Source organism: Peromyscus californicus, unplaced genomic scaffold (genome assembly GCF_007827085.1).
Source record: "Peromyscus californicus insignis strain IS unplaced genomic scaffold, ASM782708v3 Scaffold_6__1_contigs__length_162567912, whole genome shotgun sequence".
Classification (NCBI taxonomy): Eukaryota; Metazoa; Chordata; class Mammalia; order Rodentia; family Cricetidae; genus Peromyscus; species Peromyscus californicus.
Window position 1 is genome coordinate 127,505,397 of NW_026294584.1, and position 27,776 is coordinate 127,533,172.

Sequence of the window (27,776 nt, forward strand, 5' to 3'; positions counted from 1 at the left end):
TTCCTCCCAGGAGAATTTCCCCACACCAAGAGATTCGGTACCATTTTCTCTCTCCAGTGACTTTCCCACGGTGTACACCTGGCTGGCTGGACCCAGGGGTTCTGAATGTATGGCCCCCTCTCCTCTTCCACACCAGCAGCTTCTAAGGGTGTGAACTGTATATACTTCTCCCCTGTGCCCTCACACCCAGCAGAGGCCCTGGTGCATAGGAGAGGACTTTGGAAGTTTGTATTGGATATCTAACTAATCAAGCTATGGCGGGGGTGGGGGACATCAGCCAGAACTCACTTCTATCCATGGAAAGCGTGACCATGAATTAGCTCATACCCTAGCCCAAAGCACTTCCAGTCCTTCCCCTCAAGCAGGGTTATAAAAGCTTGGCCAGATCACATGTCAGCTGAGGACCACGGCCAGCCCCGTCTTCCCCCCAGCTCATGAGATGTTTCAGCCTGCATGCAACCCACCCAGCAACCCAGGTTGCTCACATCAATGAGATCAGACACATCGTGGATGTAGTATTTGCTGATGGCTGCGTTGGTGGCTGCCAGATTCAGCAGGTAGTCATTGCGAGCCTTCGTGCACTTGAGCTTATTCTCGGAGTATTTGGCCTGCCTCTGGAGGGAGAAGAGGGAAGACATCAGAGCCGAGCTGGCCAGAGGGAGGACCCACAATCTCCACAGGAACTGTCTGACAGTGAGGCCCACCTTCCAGGGATGGGATGCTTCTGTGCCAAGGGAGCACACTGGATCCTGAATTCAGTAATATACCTCAGCTAGCACAGCTGCAGCCAACAATGATGTTATTTTGTCACACAGCATCTTTCGTGTGGTCTCTACCAGGTGATATCTTATAGATATCTCACCCTCAGTATCCTCCATGGGCTTCCTTAACTGTTTTCAATGGCCCAGAGATCTTCCAAGAAATGGCGGTCTAGCCACCACTCCAGATCACCATTCCAGCCCCATCTTTCTGTATACTCCCCTTCTCTCATCTAACCTCTTGTCCATCTTCAAGAGACCAAGGCTATTTCTGTTTTGAGTCCTTCAGACTCCTTATAGTCACATTTCTGAACCTGTATGTGGTCTGTCCCTTGATGTCACTCAGGTTCTTACCCAAAGTGATAGCCACACAAGCTACTGATGATGGCCTTGTCTGATCTCTTGCATCTCTACTACTCTCCCCTTGCCCTGTTATGTTTTCATAAGCTCTCTGTTTATGTGTTGATCACTGGTACCCCCACAAGAAAGTGAACTCCATGAAGTCAGTGCCATGACTTGCCTTGCTTGTGGGTGGTGGATCCATAGCACCCAAAATAGATCAACTAATTTAAGTCTTGGGTCTTTTTAAGAAAGGGGAAAAGGGAGGGAGAAGAGAAGAAGAAGAAAAGAAGGGAGAGAGTCTGGGTCTAAATGGCAGGAGGAGTGGAGCAGAGTATCCAGAATTTTGCCAAAGCAGCTTTTGTCCTGGGCCAGCCCAGAAGGGAGGAGGCACAATGGACAACTGCCTCTGCCCCTTTCAGATGATGAGTCTTAACTGGGTCTCTTTAAAGAAACCATGCCTTCAGCTAACTGCTCTTTCCCATTCCTCATTCCACATGAGATCCAGCTTTGGAGTAGACCAGTCCCACTGACAACCTTTTAATTCTCCTCGGGCCTCTTACGTCCTCTCACTCTAGGACCACTCAGCAGATGCCTCCTGGAACTCACATCCTGTACCAGCCAGGCACCTACCTGCAGAAAGTCTGAACACTCCTGACCCTCTCTAGGGGCCCATTATGACCTTGAGACTGTTTTCCTGGGTTGACTTCATTTTTATAATTTTTATAATTATCGTGGCATCTTAGCTGAACTCATCTATTTATAGAGGAGGAAATGAGAGCTGAAGAAGAAAAGTGGCTTGTCCATGAGCCAAGTGGCTAATTAGCATATGGCTGCACCAGGAATGAGCCTCTAGAATCCCAGCCAGTATCTTTCCATCCCAGCATTTCCTCTGGAGAGAAACCTTGCACCAATGAGCAGCCACTTGTCATCCTCCTCTTCCTCAGATTCGGAATACCAGCAGTCTACTTCCTGTGTCCATGGGTGTGTCTATTCTGGACATTTTACGTAAGTTAATTTGTATAGTTTGGGGCCTTTTGTGTCTGGCTTCTTTCACTTAGCATGCTGTCTTTCGGGTTCAGCCACATTGTAGCATGTATCAAGACTTCATTCATTTTCATGGCTGAGTTATGTTCATCAGTAGCTGAATGTTTGAGTTGTTTCCATCTTTTGGCTACTGTGAACAGTGCTGCTGTGAATACTCACATACAAATGTTTACACAAATATGTCTTCATTCCTCTGGGGCAAATACCCAGGAGTGGCATGACTAAGTCACATGGTAGCCTGGTCCATGTATATGTAATATCTGAAGAGCTGCCAGATGGCTTTCCACAGTGACAGAACCACTCACATACACAGCCTGCCCCTGACAGCAGTGCAAAATTTTCTGATTTCCATATCCTCATCCCTGCCTCTTCCTGCCAGCCTTGTATCCTGGTCCTTTGGGTGGCTGTAAAGCCCTACTGTGCCGTGGTCTTCATTTGCATTTCCTTCATTGCCAATGAAGCTGAGCAGATTGCTCTGTATTATGGACCACCTAGACAGGTTCTTAAGAATTGTCTATTCTAAGAGATGGCTCCACAGTTAAGAGTGCTGGCACCCACATGGTGGCTCAAGATTGTCTGTAACTCCAGTTCCAGGGGATCCAACACTCTCTTCTAGTCTCTGAGGGTACCAGGTATAAAAGTGGCAAATTTACATACATACTGACAAAACATCCATACAATAAAATAATTAAAAAAAGAAATGTTTATTTGTGGTGGTATTGTGTTCCCCAAAATATTGTGTACTCTAATAAACTTATCTGGGGTCAGAGAACAGAACAGCCACAATATTAAACATAGAGGTTAGGCAGTGGTAGCACACGCCTTTAATCCCATCACTTGGGAGGTAGAGATCCATCTGGATCTCTGTGAGTTTAAAGCCACACCAGAAACAGCCACGCATGGTGACTCACGCCTTCAATCCCAGGAAGTGAGCCTTTAATCCCAGGAAGTGAGCCTTTAATCCCAAGAAGTGATGGCAAAAAGCAGAAAGGTATAATAAGGCGTGAAAACCAGGAACTAGAGCTGGTTAAGGTTTCAGGCTTTGGAGCAGCAGTTCAACTGAGATTGAACTGGATGAGGACTCAGAGGCTTCCAGTCTGAGGAAACAGGATCAGCTGAGGAATTGGCAAGGTGAGGTGGCTGTGGCTTGTTCTGCTTCTCTGATCTTCCAGCATTCACCCCAATATCTTGCTCCGGGTTTGTTTTTATTAATAAGATCTATTAAGATTCCTGCTACAGTCTATTCAAATTCCCTGCCCATTTTGGTATCAAGTCTTTGAGTAGATTTTGGATTTTCCTCACTTTCAAAAATTATACCAGGACACACACACACACTCACACACACACTTTTATATGCTTCCCAGTTACCCAGGTTCTGTTACGCTTTGTTCCTACCCAGTCTATAATTTCTAGAGCTAAAGGATCCTGTAATCATAGAATTAGGCCCACAGAAGAGCAGATAAACATCTGACGCAATGGCTTGCAGACAGAAGAACTCTGCAAATGTTTCCTGGTTGTGGGGAGTACATGGATATGGAATATTCAGCAAGAAGATCACAGCCTTTAAAGAAGAAAGGGAGTTAGAAGTCACAGATGGGTCCTGCCCTTCAAAACTCCCTGGTCATAGCAGACATCATTAAATGATCTCAGCACCTTTTCAACTAAGCCTTGATAAAGCTTCAGAATCCTCAACAGAGCACTCTGACCAGCCACTATCAATGTATCAGAGCCAACATGAGCAATAAGACTTGTTTATCAGATTTGAAAACCGAAGCTCAGGGTTTAAATGTTAATATAGCATTTAAAACCCCAGCTGATATGCTGGGGAGAGGGCTGAATGGGTAAAGTGGTTGCTGTGTATGCATAAAGACCTATTTGGATCCCTAGCACCCATGTGAAAACTGAACTCAGGTCTGTAACCCCAGAGCTGGGGGAGGAGTAGATCTAGGAGACTCTTGGGGGCTTGATGGCCAGCCAATCTAGTCAGTCAGTGCACTACAGGTTCAGAGACAGACCCTGTCTCAAAGAGTAAGGCAGAGAGAGCAATAGAGGAAGGTACCTGATGTCAACATCTGGCCTCACACACAGGCGAGGAGCACACCTGCATACAAATGTGTACACACTTGCATACAACATACATAGGTAAACAAACAAACCCCAGGTTATCGGACTCCAAATCTTGAGCTCTCTCCACCACATCTACAAAAATGCTTTGTAGCACCATCCACAGTGATTCTGAAGCTTCAGTCTTTGATATGGCCATGGCAATTTCACAATGAACCCATGATAGCTTTAGATGTTAATTTGGCACAGCCTAGAATTACCTGGGAAGAGAATCTCAATAAGGAGTTGTCTACATTGGGTTGGACTCTGGGCATGCCTATAGGAGATTGTCTTAATTGAGTGAAGTGAAATGGGAGGACATACCCTGAAGGTGTGTGACACTATTTCACTGGCTGGGTCCTGAACTTTGTTAAGTGAATAAAGCTAGCTTAGCATAAGCAAGCGATCAAGTAAGCGAGTGTGTTCATTTCTTTCTGCTCTTGACTGTGGATGTGTTATGATTAGCCATTTTCAGGGCCTGCCACTTGGATGCCCCTGCTGTCATAGACTGTAACCTGCAACAGTGAGCTAAAGTAAACTCTTTCTCCCGTAAGATGCTTTTTGTCAGAATATTTCATCACAGCAGCACAAATGGAACCAGGACAGGGCCCTTTACCCTTCACGCAAAGGGGAAGGCAAGTCTGCAGCTGAGTGCATGGCTCTCCTCTTCGTGCCTCGCCCCATTTCTCCCACTCACCTTCTCCTTCATCTTCTCAATCTTCTTCACGGAGCTGCGGCGCTGGGGCCGGTCCTCGTGCCGGAGCAGGTTCATGCTGAGGTCTCCTGACTTGTTGAACTGTTTCTCCTCCTGCTTCTCGGCCTCCTTCAGCTTGCTTTCTGCACTGATGCTCTCTGAGTGGTACATGTGGTAGGTTTTCATGACCTGGAGACACATGCGTACAAGAAACCAGTAGCCTGTTACGGCTCGGCATGGTACATCTTGTTCCTGGCCCCACCCCAAGTTCCACATAATTGTCTTCCTTCCCATCATACATTCATCTTAGTTTATTTTTTTACTTCTGCTCAGACTCCCTGAGGGCTGGAAATGAAGATGCTCCTCACGTGTACCAACTTTATCATGAGTGACATCATCATCACCCTCTTCTTCATCATCATCAACATCATTGAGGCTCTACTAAGTGTCAAGCATGAGCTAGTAAATGGGAAATTAAGAAGAGCCATCACAACCCACAGGTGGTATGGCAAGCTGGGCCCTCGTTAGCTGTCCTCCCCAGTCCTGCTAGCTGAGACCCTTATATTCTACCTCCTGTCTTTACTCCCAAATCAGTGGAAAAGCCCTTAAAAACGGGCTTTGTAAACTGCCCTGTTATATAACCTAATAGATACTCTGTGGTCCCTGGAATACGTTCAACCTTGGCTATACAAAGAATTCCAACAAAGCAAATTGCACTCTGCTACTCATCTCCTATAACAAAACAGGATATGATTATAACGGGGAATTCTGAGCCCAAAGTTTCATCCTGAACCCTTTCCAAACTTGCAAAGTGTCCTATGAATGAGACATAAAGTCAGCGTTTCCTCTCAGATCTTGATGGAGACTTTTCTACAGCCCACCCACATGGCTCACTTGCAGTTTTCCCCCAAAGCCACAAGAACCCACTTCTCGCTGATTTCATCCATTCCAGTATGCCAGTCCCAGGAAACTCTTGCAAACCCCCACAGCCCATAAAGTATCCTTACTGGTACATGCTTGACATCTAGTGGCCAGAAGGAATGACTGCAGCCTTAACAGGTGAGCAAAAAGGTCCTGTTGTTCCCAAGGGTCTTTAGGCCATTGTTGACAGAAAGGGCATGCGGTCAAGAACTGGAAGGATCTACTGCAGTCTTTTTGGGGTTCCCACCTTCCCCTGTAATATCCGTCCATCCCTCTGTGCTCAGAGGTACTCAGCTCTGTGGCTTTGCTGTCACACGGTGTGGCTTTGCTGTCACACTGCTACTGCTGTTGTTTGGATCTAGACACACACACCCCTCCTGGGTTTAGTGATGATTGCTACATCAACTTTTCTACTCCAGCTCTCCGGGCCTGCTTATCTCAGTAACAACCTATCATCTGTACTGAGTAGTTCATATAGGTGGTAAAAGCATTTCTATGTGTGTCTAGATCAGTGATTCTCAACCTGTCAGTCCCGACCCCTTTGGGGTCCAACAACCCTTTCACAGGATTTACCCAAGACCATCAGAAAACACAGATATTTACATTACAACTCATAACAGTAGCAAAATTATAGTTAAGATGTAGCAACAAAAATAATTTTATGGTTGGGGGGTCACCACAACATGAGGAACTGTCCTAAAAGGTTACAGCATTGGGAGGGTTGAAAACCACGGCCTAAATCATCTGCTCCATCATTCACATGTGCCTCTGTCTAACTGCTCCAGGGTGGCATCCCAGCTGGGTGTTCCCACTTCCCATGTTTTCCTCTGCCTCAGTTTCTCCCCCCACATTGCCTCATTTTCTTTCACTCCTCTTGAGCCACACAGTGTTCCTTCTGTGCCCTACAATCCAAACTTCCTGGACTGTTCTAAAATTCCCATGCACAAAGAAGAACAGAGCCCCGAGAACCTGGGGCCCAACTGCCTGTGATCCTACTGAATCCTGACCCCAAAGACAATAGGGGATTTGATTGTACAGGATGACATGTCAGGCAGCTGCCACTGAAGAGTTTATTTGGAGGCCTCTCTGAAATGAGTTTATTTATACCGAAACCCTCCATTGTTGCCTTTATTCAATTACGGTTATCCTTTGGTATTCATGAAGGACTGGTTCTCAGAACTCCCCACAGATGCCAAAATCTGCAAATGCTCAAGTTTCTTATATAAAACAGTGTCATAACCGTATAAAGGCTGAGTATGTCCTTCTGTAGACCTTAAGTCATCTTGGGATCACTGGCAATAAATGTTATATAATAGATGCTATACTATGCTGAGAATAATTATAAGGAGAAAGTCTGTCCATGCTCAGTATAGACATTTTTTCTGAATATTTCCTGAAGTTTCCTGAATATTTCCACATATGCAGAACTGACAGATACCCAGAGCCAACTGGACCTAAAACACAGGCTTCAGCAGTGAAAGATTTCAGTTCAATAGCCTAGAGGAGTCTGCTTGATGTTGCCAATTCAGGATGTGTTAAGTCATATTTAAGCTTATCTGGTACTTCAGAGTTTACAAATCTTTCAATTATCTGCTTCTATTGAAGGAGCAATTCAAATCATCCTTAGCCTACTCTAGGAGGCAGTATGTTATCAATTAAAAAGGCAATAGCCCGGGCGGTGGTGGCACACTCCTTCAATCCCAGCACTCAGGAGGCAGATCTCTGTGAGTTCGAGGCCAGCCTGGTCTACAGAGTGAGATCCAGGACAGGCTCCAAAAGCTACAAAAAGAAACCCTGTCTCAAAAAACCAAAAAAAAAAAAAAAAAAAAAAAAAAAGCAATCGCACCTAAGATTTACTGAGCACTTCCTCCATGTTGAGCCTTGATCTAAGCTCTGCATACACCACACTATTTATTTCTCACAAAAAGTCCATGAGAAAGGCACCTGTGATCTCTGATTTATACGCAAGGACCTAAAGATAGCTCAGCCAGCTTCCTTGAGGTCAAAATGCTAGCACAGTTGGAGTCAAGGTTCAGAGCCAAGATGGCTGACCCCACTGCGGGATCATGGGCACATGTTTGTAGATCCCTCTTGGTACACCTCCCTCTACCATACAAAGGGGTGTCAGCATCCCAGAGGTCAACCGTCCTACTACATCCTAGGTGTCTGTGGAGAGGATGTGTGTCTTCATGCCCTCCTGGTGATGTTCAGACAGGGGTAGATATAAGAAAGAGGAGGTGCAAAGTGACTGACCTTTGGCAGCTGTACACTAGGAAAAGGCATGTGTGTGTGTGGTCCAGAGGCCTCCATCTCACATGATCCTAGCATGGGGGTTCTAGGGAACAACCTCAAAAGGACACATAAGTTGGGGCACTATCTTGGACACGCGTGTTCTCAGAATATAAGAGCTAGGAGGTCCTCTAGGAATCTTGATGTATTAATCCCTCATTCAAAGAAACAGACTGGAGGCTGGGTCTTTTGACCCCTAGGCCTGGTCTTTTCTGGTAATCATGCTGCCTTTTGCTGTGTTCACATGACTTTCACGGCTTCCCAAATGCCCAGATCCTGAAGGAGGAAAGTGGTGGAGATCTTTCAGACCCTCATTTAAATGCAAAAGATAACAGAGAACTTGGAAGTCAATAGCATCCATAAGGAGACATGCTTTATAAGGCATCAAGATCAGCTGTTAGGAAACATTTTCTCAGAAATGCAGTCCAGGTGTGCCTTGATCCTCGGTTAGGGCCAACCCAAGGCACATTGACCTCTGCCTGCAGCATCTCCTGGGCCAATCTGTTACTAAGACATCTAAGAAAGAAGGGACATTCTACAATTTGTTTGATCACCCACTGGAGTGACTTATGATCTCCATAGAACTTAATCTCTATTTTCACTTGCTCATTTTTCATGTCTATAGGCTATCTTGTCCCAACTAGAATGTAAAGTCCTGAGGTAGAACCTCACCTCATTCCCTTTACTAGAGCACAGATAGATTGCCATCAGGTGTCACTGTATATCTGTATGCATGCATGAATGTGTAGATGGATATGGTTGAATAGATGGATAGATGGAAGGGTGAATGGAGGAATCCATGGGTAGAAGGTGGCAGGGAAAGAGATGAAAGAGAGAGGAAAGGATGGAAGGAAAGCAAAATGGGGAAGATATAATTAGTTCTACTGCTTTTGATCTGATGACACTATTTGGAGTTAAGGAGAAGTTATATCCTTCGTCATTAAATACTTCTTATGTTGCCGTACTATATTAGGTACTCTATCGGGAAATACTACAGCATATAAGACATACGCAGTCTAATAGAATATACTCCATGGTGGGAACATGAACAATGTTACTAGCTACTATCACAGGAAGTGGGAAGAGCTGTGATGTGGGGAGTGTAGGCACTATAGGAAAACTTCCTGGGAAGTGATAGCTAAACCAAGCCCTGAAGAAGGAGTGGTTGTTATCTGTATGAACAGGGCTCAAGGCTCAGGGCTCAGGGCAGCGATGGGTGGTTTAGACAAAGAGACATTAGCTCAAGAGAAGCAGGAGCTGAACAGAGCTGAGGAATAACTGATGCACAGAAAAATAGCAGGTGACTGGTCATCAGAGCCACTGCCTTACCCTTCCCCTCCTCACTCTGCTGTCCCTTTAGTGGACATCTGTTGTTTTTCTCTGCCTGGGATCATCTAGTCCTCCTCCAAGAACAGCTTCCTGATTTTATTTGAGGAAACCCCCAAAATTCCCCTCCATTATTCTCAGTCCCATGGAGTTCACGGGAAACTGACATGACCTCCAATCCTGGCAGTAGCCATGAGAGAGCCAGGCCTGGCCAATTGGCAAATACCATTTCAATCCGGTCATCAGGATGGAGGCTAACGATCTAAGGCAGACTAATTAGATGCTACCCTACAGATCTTATGTGAAATATCGAGAAGAGTGTGGCACTGTGGTATTAGGAGGGTAGGAGGTCAAGCGGGGGTAAACTCAATAGGAGACGCCCCCACAGAGGAACACTAGAGGGAAAGGAGAAGCTACACACTGGCTCCCAAATAAGGAAGGGAGGAAGGAAGGAAGGAAGGATGGATGGATGGATGGATGGATGGATGGGTAGGGAGATGGATGCACAGTGAATGGGTACATTACAGATGATGGATGGATGAGCAGCTGTGTGCCAGGATTATACCTGATGCCCTCAAAATATCATAGTATAGATGGCAGAGGGACCCTCTGTCCTCAACATACACACTGTATTGATGAGCTGGACCATGAAACGATAGACAAGTCTGTGGGTCCAGATATGCCTGAGCCACCAATAGATTGTAATGTTCACCTAATTGATGCTGTGGTGTGAATGGGCCCCCCAGAGTTCTGGCATTAGAACATTAGTTCCCCAGTGCGATCATGTTGAGAGGTGTGGGTTGGTTATTGTAAGCGTGGATTTAATGCGTTATAAGACAGATTCAGACTCCTCTCACTGTCTGTGGTGGCGCTTTCCTGGCCTCCTGTCTTCAGCCACAGATGGCATATAATGAGAGCATTCACCATGTGCCAGTCCCATGCTCATGGACCTCCCAGATCCCAGAGTTTTACACCAAATAGCATCTATTTTTAATAGATTACCTACCTAGTCTTAGATACTCAGTTATAGTACCACTAAACACTAAAACAGCCTGTCTGTGCTGGATTCCTGTCCCTTGCTAATACTTGAGTCCCCAAAGGCAGGTTTCCTTCCCTTCCAGTTCCCCATATCAGTCCTGATCCCAATCTATCAAGATTAGGGCAACTCTGAATACTGCTGACTGGCAGAGCACAGGCCCCTCCCACACGTCAGCAGCCGCTTCCCTGCTGCTTCTTGTGGCCGGTGCCCCTCCCCCTCGTGCTCTGTCGAATGCCATCTCATCTCTGCTGACTTTCTGGCTCAAAGATTTCACCAGGCCACCTCACTTCTCCCATTCCCTCACACCATGTCAGATCCCCATGGAGGAGTTCTCTTCCGTGTCTAGCCACATCTCATCATCCACACACAGATAAGCAGCCACAGGTCCATCAGTGGCTGAACAAGCACCTCACTGGACAGCTGGGAGAGGTGAGAAAGCCACCCAGAGAGAGACCACACCCCAGCTGGCAGGTGATGACCCGACAGAGCCACCTCCTTCTGAGTCTAGACTCACTCCTCACATGTTCCCTCATGGGCAGGGTGGCATAAAGGGGAAGTGCAAACCAACAAAAACCCTCCAAGTGCCCGAACCCCAGTACTTCATTCCTCTGAGCAGGGTGACCAAGAACGCAGGCTAGTTGACTGTGTAGGGTCAGGGCATCCCCACAGGGGGTGGAGAAATTTCCATGTAAACAAGGTGATTCTCAGCATCCCTAGTGCGTTATGAACCCCCTTCAATACTCTTGGGACCCTTTTGGTGCACGTGGGAACTAAGCCTCACACTGATGCATCTTTAGTGCTTGTCTCTGGCTGCAGCTACCCAACAACTGAGTGAGGCTACATTTCATGGCAGTGGCAGAATGCTTCTTGTATACCAGGTTGCCTTTTGCTGCTCAGGTGAACTATACCATTTCCTTCTAAAGCCTGTCTGTGGAAGTCCAGTTGGCCCTCTGTGCCTAGGTTTCCACTCCCTCATGATCAATCCACTGCAGACCGAAAATAGTCAGAAACTATTTGCACCCCTACTCAGCATGGACGTTTGTTTTCCTTGTTATCCCCTAATGAATAGAGCATAACGACTGCTTGTGTAGGGCCTCCTTACACTGAGCATCAGACATAAGCAAGTGTATCTGAAGGATGTGGGAGGGTTTGTGTAGGTTCTATGCAAGTACTATGTTGTTTATGTAAGAACTGTGTTCTCAAACTTTGGCATCTGTGGGGATCCTGGAACCAACCCCCTGTAATTACTTGGGGACAAACGTAGTTGGCATATATTTATATAACTAGATAATATATTTCCTTAAGACACTCAGGGATGGGTGCTTGAGCCTAGGGACTCTGGCACAGGCTCGGCCACTCCCTAGCTGGGTGACCCTGGGCTTGCTACCTGACTCTTCTGTGCCTCGGACCCACCATCCACCATATTATTGTAGTAACGATGCCTCCTCCTTTTGCAGATCATGGTGAGAACAAGAACGAGTCAGTACAACAGGAGCATTCGGACCAGCACCATATGGGGGAGGAGAAAAGACAATGGCCATGGAAAGGGTGTGCAGGGACAGTGGCTCCCACTCACGGGAACTGGGTGTGTGAGGCATGGCAGACATGTGTACTGACTTGGAAAAAATAGCTATGGAAGGAGACCCTACTAACAAGACGCCAGTAACCTAGCAACTGAGGTGGTGCGGGGGCAGGGAGAAAGCCAGGCAATGCCCTGGGAGAGACTTCCTGCTATGCCTCTTTCTGTAACAGTTTAATTATAGTTGTTTCTATTGCTTATGGAGAATCCATATTATCTATTTCTAAACTTTTGGAAATGAAGCCTTTTTTCCCATTGTATGTGTGGTGTGCATGTATGTATACCCATATTTGCATATGGGAGCCTGAGGTCGATATTAGCAATCATCCTCCAACACTCTCCCACTTATTCCTGGAGGCAGGGATTCTCAATCAAACCCCGAGCTCCCTGATAGTCACTGAGCTCCTCATCCATCTCCAGAAGAGAAGCTGGAAATAACCATGTGTTCCCAGGAAGAAGAATCAGGGGCTCTCCTGATGGGGCTTATAAAGCCCATGTTTTTGTCAGTGTACAAGGCTGCTTTTCCACTAATTAATTATGACAGGGAAAATTGAGAGAAAAGTATTCAATGAGTTAGAGGGCCCAATGGCATGTAGAAATGATGCGGGTTGTATTTAAATGTCATTATAGAAGATACAGACCAGCCAGCCTAGCCTCTCTGGTGAGCTCCAGGCTGGTGAGGTATCCTGTATCAAAGAAGGTGGATTGTGCCTGAGGAATGACACCTGAGGTGGTTTGCTGTCCTCTACATGAGTGCACACACATGTACATGCACATACACATGCACCGTCACACAAATATACACACACACTATACACATGCAAAATAAAAAGAAAGATACACAGAAAGCCTGGGTAGAACTTGGACTAGAACTCAGGTTCAGGGGCACCTAGTGTGAGGCCCTCTACATAGCCCATCAGGAAAGAGACAACATTACAAAGATTTTCCTGGAGGCCCAGAATGGATTTCATACCCTGAGCCTAACACACAACCAAATCAAGTTTGACCTATACAAGGTCTAGCCTATTCATTACTCCAGTTAACATCTATCAGCCACTAGCTGCGGCTAGTGTGGACACCTGAAGCCCTCTCCATTTTGCTCTTAACAAAGAAACAGGGTGCCTCCTGCAGCCAGAGCAGAGCTACTGAGCACAAGGGAGGGGCTGAAGTGGCCTGCCCAGGGTACCAATCAGTTACCAAAATAGCAGTTGTATCTCATGACCTAGAAATATAATGAAAACCTAAACATAATGTTAGCTGAAGTTTGTTGTTTTGGTTTGTTTTTGTTTCTTTGGAAGGATTGCACCATGATCCACAATCTCGCTCTGTGTTCTTCTTTTCTTCCAAGTCAATATGTGATCAAAGACTATAATGTGGAGGGCTGATGGGAGTTCAGAGAAGAGAGGGGGTTGACAGACAGATAGAATTGATCGCCATCATCATTACCCTCAGCAGGGCCCCTCAGCAGACTTCTTCCATGGAACATTGAGAAGGGAAAGAATGGGGCTGAATGCATAGTTCTTCTCTACCTCATTCATTCCTTAGTTACTATGCCTGTGAGACTCGGGCTGGGAAACAAAGGAAGCTGGGAAGATGTGTGTAACTGGGATTTTAAATAGGGACTTCTAGCAGTGAAGTCCAGGAAGTCCACAACGCTCCCAGAAGCTGGGTGGCTGTGACAGACAGACATTGCTCAGGCATGACTTTAGCACTGTGACTACAGGAAAACAGGGAGTGTATTTTTCTATCTCATGACCTGGGGCTTGACTGTAACTTGCTTTGGGTATTAGCAAAAGCGGTTACTAACAGAAGTTTGTGTATTGGAGTCCACTCACTTTGGGTTCCTTTTTCTTAGTCATCCAGAAAACTGCCACCACATAACTAGCTACAACCAGCTCAAATTGCTAACCCAGAGGCTCACAAGCAAATAACATGGTAGGTTTGAAGCCGTCGAGTTTGGAGGCAATTTTTTAAAGAAGCAGTTGAGCAAGCAGCACGCTCAGCCTCGTGTTCTGTCACGAGCCCATGCACTTCAGTCTTGTCTGTACGCTCAAATCTAACACTCCTTGAGGCAAAATCCATGACATTCACTGTCTACACAGCATTTCCCATTCCTCTGCTCTAACCAGCACCATGAGAACATCAAGGATGGGAAAGATGCTGACAGAGACCAACTTCTCTGTTGTTGTTCCCAGTTCTTGGACAGCAAAGATTTCCTGCTGCCACAGTGGGAGGCCTGGAATTTAGGGATTAAACTGCATTTCTAAGTAACCGTGGTCATCCCTCAGTATCTATGGTGATGGTTTCACAACACCCTTTCACACATATCCAGATACCAAATTCTGTGGATGTTCAAATCCCTTATATAAAACGGTGCAGTGATTATAAAGAACCTACACCCCACACTCCCTAACACAGATCATCTTGACAGTCCTCACAATACCTAACACAATGTTTCACTGTGTAAATGGGCATTATACTGTGTTGTAGTACTTGGGAAATAACAAGATAGCTGCATGTGTTTAGTAATATACCATATTTAAAAAAAATATTTTTGATCCAAGGTTGGTTGAACCTATATATGTTAGTTAGCTTTTTGTCACTGTGGCCACAGTTGAGAGAAATTAAAAGAGGCTTCAGAGATTTCCATCCATGCTCGGCTGATGCCTCTGCTGTAAGCCTGTGGTGACACAGAGTATAACGAGTCAAGAATGTGTGTCAAAGCCAAGTGGCTCACCTCATAGCAACCATGAAGCAGAGAGACATGAAGGGGCCAGGGACAAGACACCTTTTAAGGACATGTCCTCCGTGACCTGCTTCCTGCAATCAGGCCCCACCTTCCCTACCTCTCAATGTTGTCTTTAAATAAAGCTGCATCGGTGCATGAAGCCTTTAGCATATGAGCTTTTGGGGGGTACTTAATACTCATTGATGCAGGACCTATGGACACAGAGGGCCACAGTTAGCAATATGGAGTATTTATTGTTGGTACCTGAGGCCCCCTCTCCTTCACACACACCCAAAGAAGAGAGAGTTGGGAGGCACTGGGCCCTTCCTCTCCACCAGCTCCTGGAGGACCCCCAGCAGGCCACTGTGAGCATAGCATGGCAGGAAGAGCCTTATCATGGGGTGAAACAGCCACCTACGTGCATGTCTAATGCCAATAGTGTTTCTGTCCAGCTGCCCTAACCTGTGGACAGAATGGGCAGCTATATACACAGAACCTGCTGGGTTCAGGGCACCAGTACCATGAGGGACACAAGATGGCATTATCCTCTCAAACTTTGACACCATCTGGTACTATTGAGTCTACAAACCATAGGAAAATGATCAGCCCTGGTTTTCACAGACAAAACTGAGAGGAGATGTCATGTTGACAATGCCACACAGTCTTTGAGATTTAACAGTGTCACTCATCAGCCAAGACATGACTCCGAGAAGACACTCTACCATAAGGGAACAGGTGCAGACAATGAAAACACGAGGTTTTTATAAGGCTACAATAGGACTAAAAGCCCAGAGGTGGCATCTTTCTGAAGGTGTTAAAGTTTGGCCTAGTTGGAAAACTGAGTCTGATTCAGATGGATAAAGGATAAAAGCATGCAGACCACAACAGGCAAAGGCAACTGCAGAGTGAAGAAGCAGAGGAGGAGATATTGGGGGAGAGTATAAACAGTTCTCCTGGTTAGTTTTTATTGTCAGCTGACTATAACCTAGAGTCACCTGGGAAGAGGGAATCTCAACTGAAGAATTGCCTTGGTCAGATTGGCATGTGGGTTTGATTGTGAGAGTGTCTTGATTGATCATAGATGTAGGAGGTCCCAGCCCACTGTGGGCAGCACCATTCCCTGGGCATGTGGGCCTGGGCTGTATAAGAAAGCAAGCTGAGTATGAGCAAGCAAGCGATCTGGAGAACATGGCAGTAAACAGTGGTTCTCTACAGTTTCCACTTCAAGCTCCTACCTTGAGTTTCTGCCCTGACTTCCCTCAATGATGGATTGTGACCTGGAAGTATAAGCCAAATAAACCCTTTTCTCCCCAAGTTGTTTTTGATCAAGTTGTTTTGTCACAGTGACAGAAAGCAAACAAAAACAGACAAAACGAGGTTCCCTGCTGGAGGATAGAGGGAAAGTTAGAGACCCAGGCAGGAGCAGTGAAGTCCTGTGCCTGGAGCTATGGTGCAGGACTGCTGTGGAGAAAGTGTTCCATTCTTAGAGGGACTGAAGGAGCATAGGAAAGGCCTAGCCTGGGTAATGACCAGTGTCAGGAAATCCTCTACAGAATCCTAAGCTAGACAATCCATTCATTCACCAACTTTACACACTCATCACTGACCCCATCCCTGTGAGTACAGACAACAGCCTATCACACCCATTGAGGGTGATATAATAATGACAGACATGACTAATGGCACACAGACTCTCTAGCTCACTATGTACTCTTTTATACTAACAGTGTGTGTTAGTGTGTGTGACCCCCTCAGTGCAGTTGGCCCTCTATACCTGTGCTCTCCACATCCATGGAGTCAACCAACTGAAGGCTGGAAAATATTTAGGGAGGAAAGTTTTATCTATACTAAGCATGAAGAGACTTTTTCTCATCACTAAACAACACAGCGTAACAACTGTCTGCATAGCACTGAAGCTGTATTGGCTGTAGTAAGCAATTTAGGGATGGTTTAAAGTACCTGGGAGGATGTGTGACATGATACCACTTTATACAGAGACCTGAGCATCTGCAGAATCCCTGTATCCATGAGGCTTTCAAGAACCAATTTCTCCAGAGACTGTGGGAGGATTCCACTGTTCTTTCCCGCTGAAAATCAGATTTGACCCAGATTCTGACTTCAGACTGTCTGCTTTCTCTTCACCTCTTTTCTCTGTGGTATTGGGGTGAATCTAGGGCCCTGAACATGCTGGATAAGAGCTCTATTACTGAGCTACACACCCAGGCCTATCTTTACTTTTCTATTACTATATTTTATGTATTATTGGACATATATTATATATTATAAGATAAGGTGTCCAGGCTTTGCCCATACTCTGTAGCCTGGGCAGGCCTCTAACTTATAATCCTCCTGCCTCAGCTTCCTAAGTAGATGGGATTAAAGGTAGGTCTATCTATCTATCTATCTATCTATCTATCTATCTATCTATCTATATTGAAGCAAAGTTGGAACATACTCTCACTATTTGATATCAGTAAAAATAAAAGTCTTATCCTAGGTCCTAGAGCTGCTGGGGTCAACACTGGGCTTTCCACCTGAAGTACAAGCCCTGAGCCTAGGCTCTTAGCCCCCGATGAACCCATTGCTACTACCATGGGTATAAATATAGAAAGATAGCAATAACAAAGAGAAAGGGCTTCATGCAGCCTTACTTATTCATATGTTAAATTAGGACTTTTATAAAGAGCCCCTGCATACATAAACATAACAGTTCTACCTGGCACTTTCCCTGTTGGGCCTACTGTACCCAAGGCTATCTATGGGGCTCTCCACACTCCTCACCAAGGAAGCCAAAGTCTGTTCTTGCCCTAAAGTCTAGGCAGTGTGTTCTCCACCCCACTGCCTTCCTCAGTTCTAATGCCCATCTCAAGTGGGTTAGGCCTTGGCTCCAAAGCAGGCAACAAGGTCAGCCATGGGCTAAACTGTGATGTTCTCCAGAAGAAACAGGCATGCTCACTATTTCACTTCAAGTTATTCTCAGAGCAGGGTTCCATTCTACAGACAAAGACAAAGGGATCTAGGCAAGCTATGGGCCTGTCTAAGACCACAGTCGCTAAGGAGCACCCTGTCTGGGGCCTATGTCACCTGACACCCAAGTCCACCTCCCTGCCCTCTGGCTATGGAGCCTTCACACCGTGTTCTTCCACCCTCCACTTGAGGACCTTTGTGCTCATGAGTAACACATCCTACGTCTGGAAGATCACGTTACTCTCTCACATACTTTAACTTACTAAACACGTCCAGGACCCATTCCAAACATAAGTAAGCAGGACTTGGGGTCATGAGTCATTACATACCTTCATGATGACCATCTATCACTCCAAATTCTGACCTGCCTCCCTCCAGATACGGGTGCTAAAGACAAGAGACCCAAACAAACAGCAATGATCCTGGGCAGAACTTACTGTGTAGAGCTCATTGGTCACCTTCAGCAGCTCCTCGTGCATCTGCAGGCCAATCTCTTTGCTCTGGAATATGAAAGAACAAATGTCAGCACACAGAAATGGTCTGGTTGTCCCTTCAAGTTGCCCAAAAGTAACACACATACACCCAACCCCGTGATTTTGAAGTAGGAGACAACATCTTCCAAGGCTGTCAAGATGAAACTTTAGAGTTACCTCGTCGAGTTTTAATTATCCCTTCTCCTCAATCCAATCTATCATCATGTCCTAACTTTAAACTGCTCACTCCTTTATACCATGTAGCAGGAATTGGGGTCCCCTCCCATCACCCACCTCTGCTCTCCCTACTTCCCAGTAGAACCATTCGTTCGGTCTGCATTTGTCCCTCCAGCCCAGTTCTCCCAGGGAACCTCATCCTAACTCCACATGGTGGATTGTTCTTGGTGCTCATATAGTCCTGGGCTGTCTTAACTAGACAGAGAAGCAGGATTTGCATGATGTAGGAGAACATTTTAACCCTTCTACCAAGTGCAAGCAAAACTCTATCTACACAGTCCCAGTTGGGACCAGCAGGCATATAAAGACGGAAAGAGGATGCTGCCTTAGGAAGGCAGAGTAAAAGCAGCCTGGTTCCTTTCATTACTACCTGAGGGCGGTGGTGGCGCACACCTTTAATCCCAGCACCCTGGAGGCAGAGCCAGGCGGATCTCTGTGAGTTCCAGGAAAGGGGCAAAGCTACACAGAGAAACCCTGTCTCGAAAAACCAAAAAAAAAAAAAAAACAACCACAAAAACGGGAACTGTCTGAGCACTGAATGATCCCCGAACTCAGAGCCATTCTCTAGTCTCCATCTACTTCTGTGGCTTAAGACATGTTAGCCTATGTTCTCCTGCTACTGTAGCTAGGGCATCCTAATGCACACAGCCTCATCTTCCATCACCCGTTCCTAGAAGACATCCTCACTACAGACCCAGGGCTCTAAAGCTGCCCTTTTTGCCTAGGCTGGGGTCATATCATGGAGGCTGATAAAGCTCTGGCTTCATTCAGAGTGGAGCTGGGACCCACTGAAGGCTTTTGAGTGGGAGAATAGGATGCTTAGGGTCATACCTCAGGAAGAGGAACATGTGCATAGAGTATGGACTATGCGGTGGGGTTGGGGTGGGACTGGAAGCATGTTCTTGTATTTCCTCAAGAGAACTGCAGGCCAACATATGGGACCTGCTGAGTCTCAGCTCATCAACTCCTAGGCACCTCCCCGGAGCAGCCACAAAGTTGATGCTTGGCAGGCAGCCCTCAAAGCATCTTTATTATTATTATTTTTTCTTTTTTAGCTAGAGCTGGTTAGGGAAGGGAAATATTCCCAATTACAGTTCCAAATACTACTGAGTAATGAGCCCAAACCAAACATTCCACCAGGGACAGGAGGCCAAAACCACGACGATCTTCAATGGGTCACCACACCCAAACCTTAGGGACTCAAGTGACAACATATTGGACCTCATTGCCCACATATTTTGCATTATTTTCATGCCTACAAAGGACACTGGATGGAAGGCAGTTCCTTCACATACAAAGTTGGGCCAGAGAAGGCTCAACCATCCCAGTCTTGCCTTTCTGACATACTGACAGGAACCTGAAGCTAGGCAGTCACAAGGGCCAGCCACCATGAAGCAGGTGTCCCCAGACTCTTTCTCCTCAAAAGCTAAGCCCAGCTAAATTTCCTTAGGGACAACTAACTCTTTGTCTGGAACACATTCCTATGAATGGATGACAGGATGATGAGCAGGCTGCCTGCCTCTTCCTAGGAACAATCCCTACCTTTAGCCTGAAGTTGTGACCACCACAATCATTTCCAGGCTTTGCCAAATGTCCTGGCAGTTAAAATCATTTCTCAGCAAAATACTGTCTTAGTCAAGGCCTCCAAGCAGCAGCTTCTTTGGCCTGCAGGCATATTTTGCTTGGCCACTTGGTGCTTCTAGAAAGTCTGAACACTTTCCCGGCATTTAACAATCAAGATATTTCCCTCATAAGCTCCAATGTTCAGCTACTCTGGAAAGACTGAATGGCCCTGTGTCAAGTATGGTAGTCTCATGCCTTCTGGCTGTCCATGGGGCCCAGGGCCTCCGTTCATCAGGTCGTGACCTCGGCTTGGCCCATTGAGGTGTTTCCATTTATGATTCAGAAACCAGAAGTCATTTCAGAAAGGCGTGGCCATCTGCACCTCCAGGTGCTCACGAGGATGACAGCTGCAGGGCCAGGACATCTAGGATGAGAATGGACCTTTCAGCCAGCATTCATCCTACTCTCGTGCATCCACGTCACAGCCCATGGGCTGCATACACTCCAGGGTAGCTATGAATCCAACGTAGCACAGAACCATAAACTTGTTAACCCATTAAGGGATTTCCTTTTGGCATTTGTTTTTTCTGTACCTCAACTGTGTAGTTTCTCAGTCCTGAACTTGGTATATTACCACATCGTGTGGCAGTGTCAAAAGGTTGGACACTCCCAGTAGGACCTTCTGAAGAGTGTGGTTGCTGAGACCCAGCCTCATGGCTCTGCAGGGCACCCCAGCACCAGGACCCGTGTGGATTCACAGCACCCCAAGCCCTTGCTTGAGTCTATGCTGTCTCTCCAGTTCTGCCCTAGCTTTGGATCCATTCACACCTGCATGGAATATCTAGTAGAGACCAGCCTCTACCAGGCACCCAGACAAAGCTGAGTAGAAAAGCCCTGCTTTCAAGCAGTATTTAGCAACAGCATTCATGTACATCTTCCATTTGCTTGACACTATCAGAGTCCCTTCTAAGCACTATCTAGTTTAAACCTTTAAGGTAGCTACGTCTATTATTCCCTTTGACACATGGGGAAAGCTAGAGGTTCAGAAGGGCTGAGCATCTTACCCAAGATGGTGTACCTGGAAAATGACAGAGCCCAGAATCAGCTTTTGGTTGGTCTGGCTCAAAAGCCTGGTCTGTTTCTTCAGGACTCAGTGCAACGTGAGGACACACAGATGAAAAGTAGCCACAAGTCCAGGCCACAGGCAGGTGGGAAGGAGGCCAATGCCACAGGACACTGCCTGTGTCTCTGATGTCCCTTCTCTATCTGCTCAGGTATTGCTATGCCCGCACCCTCAAAGAAAGTCTGCTCCTTTTGTTGTTGTTGTTGTTGTTATTGTTCCAATTGCTTTTCCATCCCTCCGTCTAAGAGAATATGAGATGTGTATGGACTGGTCTGTGCCTGGTTGATCCATTGAACATGGACTGGCTGTGACAGGGTGACCTGGAAACTTGTCTCAGGGATGGGATCACAGAAAGAATTGTGGCCCAGGCTGAACCAAGAAGCTTCTTCCTTGGGGGCATTTTCTGTGAAATGTTGCTCACAAAGACTTGCATACAAGAGGAACTCTATAAATGCTCACAGATACTCTCATGGGTGCAGTTTAAAGTTAGAGAGAAATAAAAGATGGCCATTTTTATCCTTCTTCGTCAAAATAAGCAAACATTAACTTACATCAACATGAGATGAAACGACAAAGATTCTCTTGTAATGACACAGTTTGTGAGTGAAATCAATTCCGTTGCTATGAAGATCTTGCCATGTGTGACTTGATTTGGTTTTTAATGCATGTCTAATTATGTTTTTTGGAGAAACCCTTATGACTTTGTTATAGATGTAGCTCAGAGGTGGAGTAAGTGCTTAGTATGCAGAAGATCTGGGTTCAGCCTCCAGTACCATACCCCAAAATAAAAACCCCCAAAATAGGCCTGCCTTAATATACACCCTAGGACTTTATGAGCTACGTTTGAAAAGTTCTGTTCTTAAGGAGTCTGTTCACATCCCCATCTAACTAAGTCAAAGATGAGCCATTTCTAACACTAATGTCATCTTCTATATCTCCTGCTTTTGGAGTGTTCATCCCCACCCAAACCATGCTGAAAGCTAACCCTTAAAGCCATGTGGGAATAATATTGAAGGTAGTTAGGATTGGTCAAGGTCGGGAGGATGGGGCCCCCATAATGGGATTAGTGGCATTGTACAAAAAGAGAGATCCCAGGGAGCCACCCACACTGTCTCACCTTGGGGTTCTGCAGTCTCCACCAGCAAGGAGGCCTTCACTAGTTACCCTCCAACCTTGGACTTCCAACCTTCAGAACTGTGGGCACAGCAAACCTAAACTCTTTATAAATGACCTACTCGGAGTCTTTCAGTTATAGCAACACAGACAGAATAGGACAATATCTGAAAATAGCACAGCCTAATTGTGTTGAGTGAGGTCTCACCTAAGCCCCAAAGACAACAATCGCCTGTTCTCTCACATGCAGATCCCAGCTTCGAACCTTTTGGTTCTGTGTGTTTAACCTACAGTACTACAGGTGGAAGCCGGGAAACCAGAAACAGGCCACTAAATATGAGTGCACGCTTCTAGGGAGAGGGGATAGTAAAATACAGACAAAATGAAAGGAAAAAGGAGGGACACTGGGAGGTTCAAGGAAAGGTCCATGTGGAGGGGGGTGGGAGGATGAGGGAATGAGGCACTGGCCGAGGGCTTAACCAAAATGAAGGGTGCATGGAAAAAGGAAACATGGAAACCTACAATCTCATAACTAAAGAAAAAAATTTCAATTAGCATAGGTAAGAGAACACAAGTGTCGTAAAAGGAGACAGGAAAAATCCCTGAGTAGAGAAAGGGGAATTGAGGAGAGGAGAGCTTAGGGGATGGGTTAGCCAAAAGTAAGGATCCAAGAAAAAGCCCTAATATGCATTTGTTAAGGGAGTTTGAACACAAGGACCCTACATGGGTGGACAGTGCTGCTTCTACAATATATGGGCTATGAAATGAAAATCTCAATGCCAAGCATGGGCTACCTCTCCATGAGTTATTAGTCAGGAAGGCCCCAAAGGCTCCAAGACAACACAGCCATTGCCACTGCCCTTGGCTGTCCACCAGAACTACGTGGTTAGATCATACTGCTGAAGACATCATTCACTTTAGGAGCCAGACATAAAGAAACCAACGTCAAATTGACCAGAACACGCTCCCTGCTGGCTAACTTACATAGTAACAGAAGGTGCTATGTAAGTTGAGGGGAGTGCAAAAAAACAGCAATGGTCTTACGCAGCACAGGACCCTGCATGCTGCGATACTGACCTGCTGGAAATACGTGCTCACTGGTGCAATAGGGATATGATGGGTAAGGGGATAAAGTCTTCTGACTGAACGTGAGACCAGTTCCAGGGGAGGGAATTTTGTGTTTGGTACTGTGCACCTGATTAAAAGTCCATGAGAGGAGATCACAGAGGCTAAGGAACAAGCTACTGTTGCTGTTTTGCTAAATGATCCTGCTGTCAAGCTGCAGTCTAAACATTTCTGTTGACACTCACAGATCTGTGCTGCCCTCCGCTTTGGTCACAGGGCTTCTTTGCCCATGGGTTAATTCAGAGACTCATAACTGGTCAAGGCACCAAGTATGAGTAACTGTGAGTGCTCACCTAGGGATGGGTCGTCTGTATCAACCTCCCACCCTCCAAGGCTCAGGAAACTTCACAGAAGGAAGGGCAGAAAGGAGAGGGAAGAAAGTTGTGACACGCAGACTTCTGGATACGACATGGTTTCTGTCCACATCAACTCACAGAAGCTGTCATAACCTGCATAATACCATCCACAAGATCAAGCCAGCCAAGATTCCAGCATGGATCAAGGAAGGGGCCCTGAGGACCCACCCATACGTAAGGAGCTCTATCAGCAGTTGATAACTGCTGAGGGAGTGAGAGCCACACTCCTTTGAGGACATGGCCATTGGTAGGTTTCCATGCCCCAGTGGAAGGCCTCATACTCCATGGGCATATGGGCAGTACAGATTGGACTCAGCAGGTTATTAAAAACAATTTATAAAAGAAGTTGTCCCCTGATCTCCACATGTGTGCTATCACATGCACACATGCACATGCACACACACATACAATGCTATCACATGCACACACATGCGCATACACATCCACCAGTCAATCAATCAAACAATGTAAATTTTTTAAATGTTGATTTAAATAACAAGACTCCTCCCTTCATTTCTCCTAGGAGACCATTCTAAATAGTTCTCTAAAACACGCTTGGTCAGGAGTAACTTCAGTCGACTCTCAGTCATCCCTGGGGGCCTCTCCTCTGTCTCATCAATCCTCTCTGGCGCTAGGCCTGTCTCTCCTCACCTTTGTTTGAGTAGATATTCTCACGCCTGGTGATCTCCAGGACCATTCTAGAATCTTCCTCATTCTGGGGTTACAAATAAACAAAAGCGAACAAACACAACGAAACAACAAAAACCTTCCTCTCTTTCAGTCCTAAGCCCTGAACAGCCTTCTACTGTCTTCCATTCTCTGGCTTGTTTGCTCATCAAATCACAAACTTAAGACTCATGGGTGCCTGGAGCATGTGAGCACTGGCCAGTGCCAGAACCACTGTGTTCTTTCTTATGTCCAAAGCAAAGGCTTAAAGTCATGTCCCAGAGGGTGTGGGCCTATCCTGCTTGTCCTGGAAGATCAGGGTACCCCTGAACACAGCTTTGTAGATGGGTCTTGAGTCACCCATAGCAAGGCTCTGTGTGTTGTTGCCTCACCCCCTTAGAACATCTTCCTCAGCCTGGTTCCCACCCTGACCTTAGATAATCTTCTTCTACCTGCTACTAGTTGACTTTTTCCTGGTCGTGACCACCCTCAGGGTTCTTCTTCTCTCAGAACTAACTTTGTTTCCTGCTGCTGCAGCTCCCAATGGGATCATTCCTGTTTCAGCAGCAACCTGGCCTCAAGTCTACCCCCACCTCCTCCTCCTCTTCCTCCAACTCAGCCATGGTTCTCAGTCTCTCCTGGGGACCTTTTTGAGCCTGAAAGCTTCCTTTTCAGAGCTGCTGCAGTAACTGACCCGAGGGCACCCAAAGATTCCTTACAGCTGTGCAAAGGCCCCCCAGGTCCTGGAGTTGAGCTTGCTTCCCAGTTGGTGACACTGTTAGGGAAGGATGTGAAGCCCGAGGAGGCAGAACCTTGCTGGAGGAAGTGGGGCACTGGGAGTGGGTCTTAGAGTATTATAAACTAGCCCCACTTCCTGTCCGATCTCTGCTTCCTAAGTCTAGTCCAATGTGACCCCTGCCTTATACCGTTGCTGCTAAACCTTCTGCGCCATGACAGATTGCATCCCATCCCCAGCTGTAAGCCAAAGGAAATCCCTCTCTTAAGTAGCTTCTTGGTGGGTATTTGGTCACAGGAATGAGAAAGTAACTAACATAGCTATGAGTGACCGACGTGGTCAGGATAGAAGTGTCTGGATCTCTAGTACTGCTACTACTACTATTAACCACAATACCTGCTTTCATCACTCATAACAGTGTTTAGTGCTCTCACTAGGAATGGCATTTATCATTGTAGATAATGGCAGTACTAGCTACTGTTCCCAGGCCACCTGTGTTATGCTGAGCACCACACTAACTGCTTTCTCAGCTGATGCCTGTGTGAGCCTAGATCAGACCTTTGGGGGAGACACTGATACAGACCCCCCCCTTTGAAGAGCAGGATGCAGAGACTCAATAAAGGGACATCATTTGCCCACTGTTACTAACATGATAACAGCATTCTCAGCCGTTCCAGTCTACTGCCTCAGTTTTTCTGTTTATTTGTTTTCTATTTTGGGAAATATTTAAAAATAATACTAGCACATGGATGTCCCTCTGCCTTGCTCTAGAAAGCACACCAATATTTACAAATCTCTGCTTGATAACATCCAGCCCTCAGTACCAGATTGCAGACTCAGTTGTCAGTAGTGACTAAGTTCCTGCCCAATCCCTGGCCTCCCTGCAAGCAGAGATGGTATAGAATGCTGGGCTGTATCTCTGTGGGCATAGAACTTGCCAGAAGTAATCTTTCTTGACTATGTCCTGAGGGTGGCTGACAATTTTCCATTTTCTTTTCTTTTTTTCTGCTAGAATCTCTTACAGATGAGAAACTAATATCTGAGAGTGGGAGAGCTTCCTGTCCCGGGAGTAGGCAAGACAAATTTCTGATGAAAACCTCCAGCTCCTCAGTTCTGAGTTTTGTGTTTTCTCCCTCTCAGTGCTAACTTCAAGCCTATGGATGCTCTTGGGTTTATTTGCTCCATTCAAAACTCTCTCTATCATGTATTACCACTAAGTCATTGACCTAAGACATTGCTTTAACTCCCCATCACTTTTCAACATGATCTTCTGTTTGCTTACATTGTTTGTGGACAGGAGAAGAATGAGAATTGCATTGGCATTTCAAAAATGCCTTTATATGTGTGGTCACTCATCTATTTACCACCTTTCACCCATTCACCCATCCACTTATCCACCCACTTATCTATACATCCAACCATTCACCCACCCACCTACCCATTCATCCATGCACCTAACCCTCCATCTACCCATTCACCTACAAATCCACTCATCCATCCACCCACTCACCACACTCTCACCCACCCAGTCATCCATTCACCCACCCAGCTATACATCCACACTTTCACCCACCCACTCATCCATTCACCCACTCACCACACTTTCACTCACCCACTCATTCATCCACCTACCAACTCATCCATCCATCCATCCATCCACCACTTTCACCTACCCACTCATCCATCCACCTACCACTTTCACCCACCCACTCATCCACCCATCCATCACTTTCACCCACCCACTCATCCATCCATCCACCCACCACTTTCACCTACCCACTCATCCATCCTTTTGACTCACCTACACATCTACCTATCCATCCACCTACTCAACTACATATCCACTCATTCAACCTCACATCTACTCATTCTTCCTTTCCATTTTTATATCATCTTCCCTAATCCTGGCTCTGAGAATATTCTACTACTAGTAGTAGAAAATACACGTAGAAAATACACATAGAAAATACACGTAGCAGCATGTAACTTTCCCCCTTTTGGTAAAGATATAAAATGCACATGGCAAATTAATCACTATTCAGCATGACACTGAGCACTTCACTAGTGAGACAGAATTCTTGGATGGATGAAGCTCATTCAAGAAGTTCCAGCAGCTCTCTGATGTCTAGAAAATACAACCCAAACCTCTCTGGTGGACACTCAAGAGCCTTCCTGACCCAGCTTGCCCTTACTGATTTCCACCCTTACTTTAAAATCCCCAATACTTAAAACATGCAGAAAGCAGAGAACACATTACTTGAGTTTAATAATTATTAAAACGTGGGCCATTCTTTTTCCTTTGAAACTACTTTAGGAAGTAAACTGTTACAGAGACAGTTGAAGTCTTTGGGTCTTTCCCAAGACAAGAGAAGTCCGTGGGTCCTTCCTCCCCCTCATTCCTCAATGACTGTTCTATGGCTGGTGTGTCTGCTTACAGGTCTACAGCCACCTGGCCTTATTCCAGATAGGGGCCTAAAAACATACAATTTTCACCCGGAATCTACATTTTACTAAAACACTGCTCTTTGTTCAAAGGAGACTGTTGAGACTGGCTCTCTCTAGCTCACGCTGGCTTCAAACTCAACATCCCTTCT

At 46.1% G+C, this 27,776-nt stretch overlaps 1 protein-coding gene across 7 annotated transcripts in view; it reads right to left on the bottom strand.

The window, feature by feature from the left end:
• The window catches only part of Srgap3 (SLIT-ROBO Rho GTPase activating protein 3), a 256,828-nt gene that overhangs the window by 60,771 nt on the left and 168,281 nt on the right, over positions 1 to 27,776 (bottom strand). For all 7 annotated transcript variants that reach the window (XM_052720873.1, XM_052720872.1, XM_052720870.1 and 4 more), the window contains exons 4-6: positions 18,228 to 18,290; positions 4,945 to 5,130; positions 486 to 614 (exon numbers count right to left, since the gene is read on the bottom strand). In XM_052720873.1, coding sequence (XP_052576833.1) covers positions 486 to 614; positions 4,945 to 5,130; positions 18,228 to 18,290 — 378 coding nt within the window. The remainder of the gene's footprint in view (positions 1 to 485; positions 615 to 4,944; positions 5,131 to 18,227; positions 18,291 to 27,776) is intronic.